Source organism: Marmota marmota, unplaced genomic scaffold (assembly GCF_001458135.2).
Source record: "Marmota marmota marmota unplaced genomic scaffold, marMar, whole genome shotgun sequence".
In the NCBI taxonomy this organism is placed as follows: Eukaryota; Metazoa; Chordata; class Mammalia; order Rodentia; family Sciuridae; genus Marmota; species Marmota marmota.
This window is the reverse complement of record NW_025999864.1, coordinates 2384649-2397150: the sequence shown is the minus strand read 5'-3', so window position 1 is coordinate 2397150 and position 12502 is coordinate 2384649. Positions and strand designations below refer to the sequence as shown.

Here is a 12502-nt window from a genome sequence, read left to right as displayed (position 1 = left end):
TTAATATTTGGAAGTCATTATACCTCTTTTCTCCTGAGTACTGTCTGTTTTCTTTCACTGTTTTCAGTTAAAGATTATATTAACTTTTTACATCCACAATATATTCACAGAATTCTCCTTGCTTAAATTCATTTCCCTTCTCTAAAGTGAGTTTTTTGCCTAAGACGATGACATGGGAGGGATCTATAAGATACAAATCAAAATACGATACACTGGCTTCATATTCTCAGCTGTGATGCCTCAATGTCCTGCTTCCTGCTTTTCAGAAAAATTAAACTTGAAAGAAAGTCTTCTTGGCCTTCATACGGGCAAGGTTTTGCTCTTAGGCTAACACAAGAGAGTATTCTGTTCAGCCAGTAAAGTGCAGTTCCCACCTTACTAATAAAATTACTGTCACTGAAATGAGATATGAGATCTGGACCAGCCAGTTTGCCTGCCTCAGAATTCTGCCCAAGGGAAATTCGTTCATTATATTAGTGCCTTAAAAACTCAAGAGAATTGAAAAAAAAAAAAAAATTACTAACCCCATGCAATTTCAATTCCCTCCTGTAATGTTACTATGGCAACTCGGCATCCCTCTCTCCTTCTCTCCGGTCCAACTGCTGCATATGTTGTGTTCTTGAAGCAGCCTCCCTCAGTCCCCCATGAATTGCCTTGACAAGCATCTTTCAACTGGAAGTTGATGCTGTTGTATGCAGTTAAAGAGCTGCTTTTTGGTCCAGAACCCATTCTAAATGACATTGTGCATTAATTCTAAATTTCTGTGGGTTGGAAGTAATTAAGAATCCTTATTTTAGCCAGGTGCACTCCGTAAACCCAGCAACTCAGGAGGCAGAGGCAGGATTGCAAGTTTGAGGCCAACCTCAGCAACTTAGTGAAATGCTGTCTCAAGATAAAAAAAAACAAAAAGGGCCAAGGATGTAGCTCAGTGCAGTGTGTCCCTGGGTTCAATCTCCAGTATCAAACAATAACAACAAAAAGTCCCTGTTTTGTTTCGAAGAAAACATTCTTCTAATTTTAGAGAAAGGGTATACCAGTTCACTGCTGTGTTGCCAAACATAATATCCACAATATCTCTTTTATTAAGTTTATAGTATTCTGATTTAGGAAAACGGAAAAGCTTATTTCAAGCAAATCTGAGAGCTAAGAGACTGAGTCACATTCTTACATCTCATTCCAATTTGCAAGTCACTGATGTTAAAATTTTTATTTTTTGGAAAGATACTTTAATAGCACTCCTGAAGTAGACAAAATAAGTCTAATCTTAAAAAGGATAACAAAGAAACAAATTTTCAACCAACTAACTAGGAAACATTTTTTACAGACTAGCCAGAAAATGATTCATTCACTCTCTTCATTCACTTAGTAATTTTTATTAAGCAATTTTCATAGATGTGTTACAGAGTTACCTCCTCTGCAATATTCAATTATCCTTAAAATTGTTAACCTGGTCCTCAGGGATAGACCACTGTTTAAAAAAAATTATTCATGACACTTGTCAAAGAATGGTAAGGCAGACTTTATTCAAGGGTGGTTTCTATAACAGGGCTCTGGAGTAGAAAGAGACATCTGGCTCAATTCTGAATGCAACAGGGAAAGGTGGGAATTTAGAGCTAAGGAGCAAGGTAAGAGTTAGGGTGAGGGAAATTACTAGGAGGAAACATCAAGGGGTCAGAGAGATTCTGGCCAAACCTACTTGACAGGATTATTGCAGAAGCAGGCCAAGGTGATAAGATATTGAGTGTGGGAAAAAGAAATTCCATCAGATGTCAAGGATGGGGGATTTTCCTTAAATTAACCCAGCAACATTCGTGCTAAATCTGGACTAAGCAGAGACTAACACATAGACGCTCTAAAGTCAGGGCCTAGTTAACAAGAAATATCAGAGGAGCCTGACTACAGTTAGTTCAAGGGGCCACAAGTCATAAAACACCAGTTTAAAAAGTTGTAAGTTGCCCAACATAGATACAGAAAATAACAGAAATCTTGAAGGTACAAAAGTTACATTTGTCTTGGGGAAAGGCTTCAAAGAAATGCTATCATGTATGACAAAAAGGCCTTGGATTTTAAAGAAAGTGGGGAGGACCTTGAGGTACATAAAGCGTTGTGGGAAGGCTGAGGAACAAGAAAGTGAGATTCTTGCAGAAGCTGCAAAGTGTTTGATGGAGAAGTGATTTCAGATGGGGAAAGGGCAAGTTGAACCAAGTGAAGCAGGAAACGATTTTAGAAGTCCTGGAATGCTAACCTCAAGGATTTAGACTTGCCTGAGGGGTGAACGACAGTTGCTGAAGATTTTTTTCAACTGAGGGTGCCATATCAGAACCATGCTGTAGGAAAGCAAAGGATGAGCTAGGCCAATTTCAAAGCCAATGAGATTGGTTCAAGTTTTGCTTTTTTTTTTTTTTTTTTTTAATAACCAAAATAGAGATATGAAGTCAATGCTACTATCCTTCCTTGTCTTTTTTTTTTTTTTTTACTGCAATTTCAATTCATTCAATGACAGATAATTTTCAGTCTCACTGTGAGTCGGCTGGTTCGTGTCTCTGTCTTCATGATTATAAAAACCGTAATGCTCATTAAACTTTAACTCCAGGCACTGGTTTCCCCCTGACTTTTCAATGTCCCAGCAGCTAGGCCACCCCTACCTGTGCAGCTGGGCAGATGTGACATCTTTTATAGCTTTCTGATGAGGCATCTCTGCTGCTGAGATTTTGGCTGTTTGAAGTGTCATACACTTTCAAAAAGTGCCAAATTAAATCTGTAGATGATCCAAAGGAGAAAGTGTTAAAAATATTGCAGGAAGATTATCATTGAAAGACCTGTGCTCAAGATAGTTCTTGGCAGTTCAGCTAGAGCTGATGACTTTGACCTTGGGGAGCTAACTGGCTTCTCACTGAAGCAAGGTGATTAAAGGGAACAGTGGCTAGAACAGTAGCTCTTCTCAGCTCTTCTACTGATGAAAAATGTCACTTTTCCCCAGTGAGTCTTTAGATTTTCCTTGTTTATAATGAACTGGAGATCAGAGGCTGCAGCTGCAGAATACGCTAAAGGAAGACTAAGGGTGGCTGAACCCCTTGAGTTTAAGGGTTTTGTCTTCATCATCCTCTTAAGACCTCTCTACCACGCGGCCTGCGCAATGGTTTCATTAATGAGGTTCTTGGCATAAAGTTAGCTAGAAGAGATCGAAATAAAACACACAGACTCAGTTACCTTATTTCTATTGCCAGGTCTGAGATGGCTCCCCTCTCTGGCTCCAACCTCTAACCGCCCAGCAGGGCAGCAAGGATTACTCAGGGCTAGCAGGAGAGAGAAAGAGTGAACACGCCAGGGAGTAGCCTTTTATTGGGGAACAAGAAATTCAGGGGATAATTCCATCCAATGAAGGTTGAGGGGGGACTGCACTCCAAGGTCAGGGTCAGTGATTGGGCCCCCGGGGTCAGTGGTCAGTCACACCCCCACACGGACGGGTTCGCTCATCAGGAAAGGGCCGGGAAAATTCCGACACAGCCAGAAGCCTCAGACCCTTAACGGGAGCCGCCCAGTCAGGATGTCAGGATGTGTCAGGATGGCTTCCCACAGACCTCCCTTGCTTGTCTTGCCTAGTTAGTAGTAGCTCTAGTCTAGTTCTGCAGTTAGCCTTGGATGAGTAATTTTATCTCTTTGAACCTTAGAGTCATCATTTTTAAATAAAGATTATACCTTTCTTATAGGGATAATTGGGAGGAAAAAATGATATGATGTCTTGAATTTGCTTTGAAATAATATAAGAAAGGAAAAAAAAGATCAGGATGAATCATGTTGACCATGAGGTGACAGTTGGTTTACTTTAGTCTAAAATATGTTTGAAATTTTCAAGATCAGAACTTTTTTTTAATTCATTTATTCTAATTAGATATCTATGACATCGGAATGCATTTTGATTCATTGTAAACAATTGCAGCACAACTTTTCATTTCTCTGGTTGTACACGTTAAAGCATCACTCCATATGTGCATACCTGTACCTAGTCATACATGTCCATCTCATTCCACCATATTTCCTGCTCCCATTCCCCCTCTTCACTTCTCTCTCCCCTTTCCCCAATCACAGTTCTTTCATTTTCCCCCCACCTCCCCACCCCCCACCATTATGGATCAGCATCCATTTATCAGAGAGAACATTTGGTCTTTGGTTTTGGGGATTGGCTTACTTCACTTAGCATGATATTCTCTAACTCCATCCATTTACCTGCAAATTCCATAATTTTATTCTCTTTTAATGTTGAGTAATATTCCATTGTGCATATATACCACAGAGTTTTTTTTTTTCAATCTATTCATCTATTGAAGGGCATATAGATTGGTTCCAGAGAACTTTTTTTTAAAGATGAAATCAGCAAAAAAGTATATGTCTATAAGGAGGGATAGTATACTTCCAAAGGATTAAGGAGTTGATAGTTGAGATAGATTTTGCTCTTAGATGGCCAAACATTTTATTTAGTGTGTCGCATTTTGCTTTGAGGAAGCTAATTTTCAAGGATGAAGGAAGTGAGCTCAAATAACTATTTTTGTGTGGTCACACTTAAAAAATGTCTACACATATTCTGTCATCTCTTATTTCTTAGAGTCTACTTAAGAGAAAATGAAAGAAACAATTCTGATCTTTTAGTTCATAAAAGACAATCCTTGTACCTCAGTCTCTGTGCGATGTTTCTGTGAGGTGGAAGGAAGAGGCGATAATTTTATTTTCTCCTTCAGATGTTTTCAGGTTTTATGTTACTAGGAAGACGTTGGACTTCATGATTTTTTAATATGTTCCTATGTTTTATTTTATTAGCAAAACACTTTTTCTACATGAAAGGCTGCTTTACTTTGGTTTATTTTAAGTGAACATAAAAGGCAGAATAGTTGAATGGGCTCAAAGAATGTTCAAATCAGGACATCCACTATTTGCAATTCAAATTTCATCTTTTAGAGAATGTTAATAATATGGAGATTTGGTTAGTAGTTTAGAAATAGGGTTGTACCTGCTTGCTTATAAATTGGAATAATTAGGCTTATTTTTCCATATCTACTCACCCAATCTGTAAAGTAATTTGAATGTACCGAACTAAATTTTGATGTATTTTTAAATGTGATTATTCGTAGAGTAGGTATTAAGTAATCTTCAGTTTGGGGAACACAAGCCAGGTGGGTATGGAAACCCACCAAAGGGTTTGGAGCCACTTAAAGTGAATAACTCCTCACTTCTTCAACTCTATGCTGAGTCTCCTTCCCCACCTTTCCTTAGCACATAGTCCTCCCCTAGAACCCAAGGAGGCCACGCTAACTCTCAGCCACATGCCCAACAGTGCAAAAACCTCTGAGAGGGAAGGAGCAAGAAGGAGATATCAAAATATTGGTGTCATGTGGAGAGCTACATTACATATAAGGGGGATTTATTGTGATTTATTTGTACATAGACACAGAATCATTTGGTAGACATCATTTCCCACTGCTTCCCCATGACTCCCTCAGCTCCTCTTCATCCCCTTGCCAGACTCGGTCAAGGGTGGAATATTTTCTCTCATCTGAGGAAGCTTGAGAGAGAGGGGAAAAATGGTGGATCTCATGAAATTAGAAGGGATACCAATGAAGTATTTTATATATTTTGATCAATATTTTGAATAATTGTATGATAATTTTAATCAGATTTAGATTTAATGCTTAGAGACTTATGATCTCAAGAAATCTTTAAATTATTTTTAAATTTAAATGTGTATACTTTCATGGTAGAGAAACATTATGTGGTAATCAATAAACACTCAAGGATAAAATTATATTAAGATAAAATTATATTGGGCTGGAGTTGTAGCTCAGTGATAAAGCGCTTGCTTGGCATGTGTGAGGCTGTGTGTTCAATCCTCAACCACATATAAATAAATAAAAGTAAAAGATCCATTGACAACTAAAAAATATTAAGAAAAATTATATTGGGGAAATGGTTAGAAATAGAAATGCAAGAAGAAAAAGGGCCAGCATGAGTTTCCTTTTACAAATTTCTATTTTAAAAGTTTATTCATGTGTTTTTGAAATGGAGGCATCAAGTTACTCTCAGTATTTAGATTTTATTGTATGTTTAAAAGAGTAGGGAAATAGTTATATATTTAAATGTCAGTCTTCTAAATGGTGAGAAATTATGTGCTTTACAATTACTTGAACTTACAAAAAACTATTTCTCAACTTAAAAATGTGAAAGTATTTTATGAGATATGTGGAGTAAATGTCCACAGCATATTAGACACCATGCTGAGTCTTAAGAAATATACTGCATTTATAGAATTTACTACCAAATCTCATGAAGGTGTTACCTCTGTTCAACAGGATGGTCTGACACCACTGCACTGTGGGGCAAGAAGCGGCCATGAGCAGGTGGTGGAAATGCTGCTTGATCGAGCTGCCCCCATTCTTTCCAAGACCAAGGTAAGATCTTTCCAGGTTTCTGAACGTTAAACTGTATTTAGCTTTGAATTCCTTTGCTGATTATTTAATCAAGACTTTTGAATCTCATAGGGAAAAAAAATGGGTTCAATTTAACAATGAGAGTAGCAATGTTCATCGTATCTTTGGAGAAGTTCAAAATAAGTGTGGGTTTATGAAACCCTTATGTGGAATGCACTAGTCTATGAAGTTGTTTTGTGTGTGTTGTTTTTGTTTTTTCAGAAATGCTTACTACTTGATTTCACTCTATGAAATTTTCATAGTTCCGAAATGATTGCTTGATGGGTTAAGATAGACTACAAAGATCTACACTTTCCCAAGTCTAGATGCTGGCTCCAGCCCCTCAGTTTATTTCTTTAGAGTGCACAGCTGACAAGAAGATAAGAATATCATTTAGCAGATATAGATGGGAAATTTGAGAAACAGTACATTGAGTGGGCCTTTGGGAAAGTTGAAGAATCTAAAAGGAACACAAGATTACCTGAAAAAAAAAAATTAATGTTTTACTAAATGTCTTATAGGTTTTCCTGATGGTAAAACTTTATACCGTATTAGGTAGGAAAAGAATATATATAAATGATTATTGAGATACACAAACTACCTGATAGTCACTACTATTTTAGATAATTAAACCAGTGGTTTGGGGAAGCTATATTAAGCTTTATAAAACTCCTTAATTTCTGGGTCAGGGATATAGCTCAGTGGTAGCATGCTTGCCTGGCATGCACGAAATCCAGAGTTTGATCCCAGCATGACAAAATCATTAATTAGAAAGAGACAAGATCCTTAATTTCTAAACAGTATCAAAGCAACACAATCACATGTGATTCCCCTTTGCACTCTGGTCATGTTTCCTCAACAATTCTAGGAAGACTAAACATCTGTCAAGGTGGTCTGAAGAATTCTATCACTTATTTAAATGAAGGATTGAGATTGGTAAATAATCGGGGGTATTATTCAATAGAATGAAGCAGCCACAAATTTTTCATTGTATATGATGATACCTAGGCTTCCTGCCCTCTCCCCACCAACCCCTGCCACGAGTATTTGGAATTGAACCTGGGCTTCAAATACACCCAGTCTTCTTCTTTTATAATTTGACTTTTTTTTTTCAGTAATATGGATTGACCCTTGGCACATTCTATCATTGAACTATATTCCTATCCTTTTTTATTTTTTTTATTTTGAGACAGAGACTCACTAAGTTACCCAGGCTGGCCTTGTACTTGTGATTCCCCCTGCCTTAGCCTCCTGAGTCCCTAGGATTAAAGGCTTGCACCACCACACCCAGCAATATCTTGGCCTTTTGAGTGCTTCTGACCTTAACCATTCTGTGGGTTCTTTTTCTTTGACATAGTCATATCTACTTTTCTCCAATCCACTTCCTCTTCCTGGCTACATTCTCTCTCACTGAACCATCATAAGAGCATCCTACTAATCCCCATTTCCTCTCTTCTTTGCAATCTAGATTTTCCTTTGCAGTTGGAGTAGCCATATAAACTGTCCATCAAATTTTGTCAGTCACCAGGTTATAAATTCTCTGATTAATTTTATTCTCTATAAAGTAAATTTTCATTGTGTCAAAGCAGTGCAAGCATAATTAAAAGCAAATAGTTGTTTCATCTTTTTTCTTATTGTTGACTTGATTTGTGTGTGGGGGGTGGGGAATCTCCTTGATATTTTTTCTTCCATGCTTTTAATTTTCAAGAACATTTCCTTGTTCTTTGATAGCATTTTCAGGGGGTGGAAGGTTATACTGGGTATTGAACCCAAAATCACTTTACCACTGAACCATACTCCTGGGCCTTTTTTAAAATTTTCAGACAGTAAATTGCTTAGGCCTTGATAACTTACTGAGGCTGGCTTTGAACTTGCAATCCTCCTGCCTCAGCCTCCTGAGCCTCTGGGATTACAGGTGTATGCCACTGTACCCAACCTTGTTAGCTTCTTTTCTTAAAGCATTCTATTCTTATTTTATGGATAAATTGTTTTCTATTACCTTTCTGACAACATTCAACACAATTTATTTTTTCTACCTCTCATATGTCCCTAATTCCTCAAATTTCCTTTTTTCCTATTTGCTTTGACTCTATTTTTTCTGTTGGAGGATTCCCATAAATGTCTGTATCTGAAACACAAGTGTCAACTGCAAGTATTTGAAAAGGTCTTTGATTGGACACAAGGCTGATGATCAGGTGGTGGTGGGATGCAGATGTTCTCTAATGTCAGGATTAGGTGTCCTTTCATTGGGGTAATTCCGGTTTTTGAGAGATAAATCCTCTAATCTTTTGCCCTGTGAACCTGTGTGAATGTCTTCTGAGTGAGGTAGAAGAAAAGACTGTCAGTCTTCTTGTTCTTTATGTGTAATTTAAACATAATAATGATAACTAATATTTACATGACTAGCACCCACCAGGCTCTGTGCTCACTGAGTCCTCACAGTAACTCTGTGAGATACCCATATTGTTGCTCTGCATAGAAGAGGAACGTGAAACCCAAAGAGATGAAATAGCAGCTAGTAGCAGAGCAAGAATTTGAAACCAAACCATCTGATTCCAGAAACCATATCCCTAACACTATATTGTCCTTCCTCTTCTGGAATCATCTGGTCTCACCCCAAACCAAATCTTTACCATTGCCCTCTGCTCTGCCTGAGGACTGAGTGTGAATCTTTCTGATCATCTTCTATTGAGTGGAAAGGGGTTACAACCTGATTTGCTAGGTTGGGAAGGGTCTGGAAACCTAACAGCTCCATACATAGACTTTGAACCAGTCCTGCTTTCAGCCCTAAGTCTCTCATCTTCTAAGGTGATACTTTTCCATATCTTTTTTTTTTTTTTTTTAAGGAGCTGAGAGGTAAATCTGCTGGTCTTTATTATACCCAGCAATGTGCTGGAGCCAGATTGTGTTAGCCCATAAGGGCCAATTGTGCATACCTCTTCTGGATTCCACATCTGGTAATCACATTGGCATCTTGAAATTGGTCAGAGCAGGGAGTCTGTACACCATGGAAATTGGAAAATGGTACACACTGGGGCTTTTCTTTTTCTAAAAGTTGTTGAACACTGGTCAGCATACCACTGATTGTGTCTCCCCACAACACCCAGATAGCAGCCTTCTCTCTTCTGGTAGATGAATTACAAAGGTTAAATCCTCCTTTCATATTCAAAAATTTGTTATGGTCTCCTTTCCTGGTATGTATGTGTGAATGTAAAAGCATGCAAACATGCGCTTGCCTTTGTGGATTGTACCCTCTAAATTACTTTACTACCCTTTGGTGGAGTTTGGGGAGAGGAAACATATATCTATGTTGAATCAAAAGTTACTTCCTGCACTGAGGATAAATTCCTCACCACATTCTGTTTTGCTCCCTGCTTCACCCCGCTTCTTGCTCACCACCCCACCTTCTTTTCTTCCTAGGATATACCAAGTTTGTTCTCATTAACTGCTTAGTTTCAGTTCCCTCCACTTGTCAGAGATCTCTTTGATCTCAGTATGTTCTCCAAACTGGGATGTCTTCTTCTCAGGCCTTTTTTTGACTTTCTACTCCTTCTATCCCCACCACTTACCTAAGTAAGTATTATTTGACTGGATTTTATGTCCTTTTGGACTGTCATGAAATTATCTCTTAGTTTGTTTACTTCCTCACTGTGTAGTTTTCTTCTGTATTATGAAAGTGGGGACTTGTCCAAGTTCAGTCCTATGCCCCTAAGTACCCAACATGTATTAGGCCTTTGGTAAGTATTTGTTGGAAGAGTATTCAGGGAATGCATGCATCATGAGCTCTTTTTTGTGTGTGGGGGGGTATTTTTTAAATTTATTTTTCATTTTTATTTTTTTAAATTTATATATGACAGCAGAATGTATTACAATTCTGATTACACATATAGAGCACAATTTTTCATATCTCTGGTTGTATACAAAGTATATTCACACCAATTTGTGTCTTCTTACATGTACTTTGAATAATAGTGATCATCAAATTCCATCATCATTTCTAATCCCATGCCCTCTCCCCATCCCCTCCAACCCCTATGCCCTATCTAGAGTTCATCTATTCCTTCCATGCTTCCTCTCCCTATCCCACTATGAGTCAGCCTCCTTATATCAGAGAAAACATTCAGCATTTGTTTTTGGGGATTGGCTAACTTCACTTAGCATTATCTTCTCTAATTCTATCCATTTACCTGCAAATGCCATGATTTTATTCTCGTTTATCACTGAGTAGTATTCTATTGTGTATATATGCCACATTTGTTTTATCCATTCATCTGTTGAAGGGCATCTAGGTTGGTTCCTCAGTTTAGCTATTGTGAATTCTGCTGCTATAAACACTGATGTGGCTGGGTCCCTGTAGTATGTTGTTTTTAAGTTCTTTGAGTGTAGACCCAGAAGAGGAATAGCTGGGTGAAATGGTGGTTCCATTCCCAATTTTAAAAGAAATCTCCATACTGTTTTCCATATTGGCTGTGCCAATTTGCAGTCCCACCAGCAGTGAATGAGTATACCTTTTTCCCCCACATCCACACCAACACTTATTGCCATTCTTATAGCTGCCATTCTGACTGGAGTGAGATGAAATCTTAGAGTGGTTTTGATTTGCATTTCTCTAATTGCTAGCAACGATGAACATTTTTTCACACATTTGTTGACTGATTGTATATCATCATCTGAGAAATGTCTGTTCAGATCCTTGGCCCATTTATTGATTGGGTTATTTGTTTTTTTTGGTGTTTAACTTTTTGAGTTCTTTACATACCCTAGATAATAGTGCTCTATCTGATGTGTGAGGGGTAAACATTTGCTCCCAAGATGTAGGCTCTCTGTTCACTTCACAGATTGTTTCTTTTGCTAAGAAGAAACTTTTTAGTTTGAGTCCATCCCATGTATTGTTTCTTGATTTTAATTCTTGCACCAAAGGAGTCTTATTAAGGAAGTTGGGGCCCAATCCGACATGATGAAGATTAGGGCCTACTTTTTCTTCTGTCAGACGCAAGGTCTCTGGTTTTATTCCTAAGTCCTTGATGCATTATGAACTTTAAGACAATCTTTCCTGTCCTTCCAGACTGTTGTCATGCTTAATTCCATCATCCTAGATCCATATTTTCAGGTGCTATATGTGATATACCTATTTCTTTTCTTTCCTTTGGTCCTTCCCAAAGGACCCGTAAGTTTCCCACCCATTCATCATTATCTTGTATCATTAGAGAGTTTCTTTTTATCATCAACTTGCCTCCCTCTTCTCCACTAAGTCATTTGCTCTCTCAGATTTTGTTTATTTCGTGTTTTCCTCCAGGACTGTATCAAAACATAAAGCAAAGGAATGTTTTGGCCTGAATCAGCTAGTACATATGCTTGTGGGTGGCAGTGTCTCAAATGGGAAACGTTCCCACCCTTTGTTGCACCTTAGTTTCTACTTTGGTTCAAAATGTTTCAGGGGAATTTTTCAAACAAAAATATGCTGATTGACAGTGTATGAAGTCTTTAAATTTACATAAATATGTATTAAGCATTTCTTGTATATTCAGAGCTCTCTGCTGAGCAATATGGAAAAATATAGTCCTAAACCTGTTGCCTTTAAGAGATATAAATGGTTGAAATATGTGGCAATGAGTAAATAATACCATGAGGGTAGCTAAAGAAGGGATTATGTATTGTTTCATATATTGAACTCCTTTTTATGTCATTCACTGATAAATTAGGAGGAAATAAGTTGGCCCAGAGAAACCAGAAACATTTGCTTCATTGTACATGTTCAACATATCATTACTTTCAAAACTCATTGATGACAATGTTTTGGGGAGCTGAATTTGCTGTCGTTATATTTTTACCAAAAATTTGTTAGAGTTTAGTAATTAATAGAGCTTCTCTTGATAATTAGATTTTCTAGGAATTTCCCAGGCTCCAACTTTGCTGCCAAACATATATATTTATATTTCTGTGTGTGTATTAGGGATTGAACCGAAGGCCTAGAATATTCTAAGCATGTACTGTGCCACTGTGCTACATTCTCCAGCCCCATGCTAAAAGTTGGGGTGTTTTTT

At 37.8% G+C, this 12502-nt stretch overlaps 1 protein-coding gene across 43 annotated transcripts in view; it reads left to right on the top strand.

Moving 5' to 3' along the window:
* Ank3 (ankyrin 3) overlaps window positions 1–12502 on the top strand; it is a 503325-nt gene that overhangs the window by 327838 nt on the left and 162985 nt on the right. For all 43 annotated transcript variants that reach the window (XM_048814103.1, XM_048814271.1, XM_048814128.1 and 40 more), the window contains one exon: window positions 6342–6440. In XM_048814103.1, coding sequence (XP_048670060.1) covers window positions 6342–6440 — 99 coding nt within the window. The remainder of the gene's footprint in view (window positions 1–6341; window positions 6441–12502) is intronic.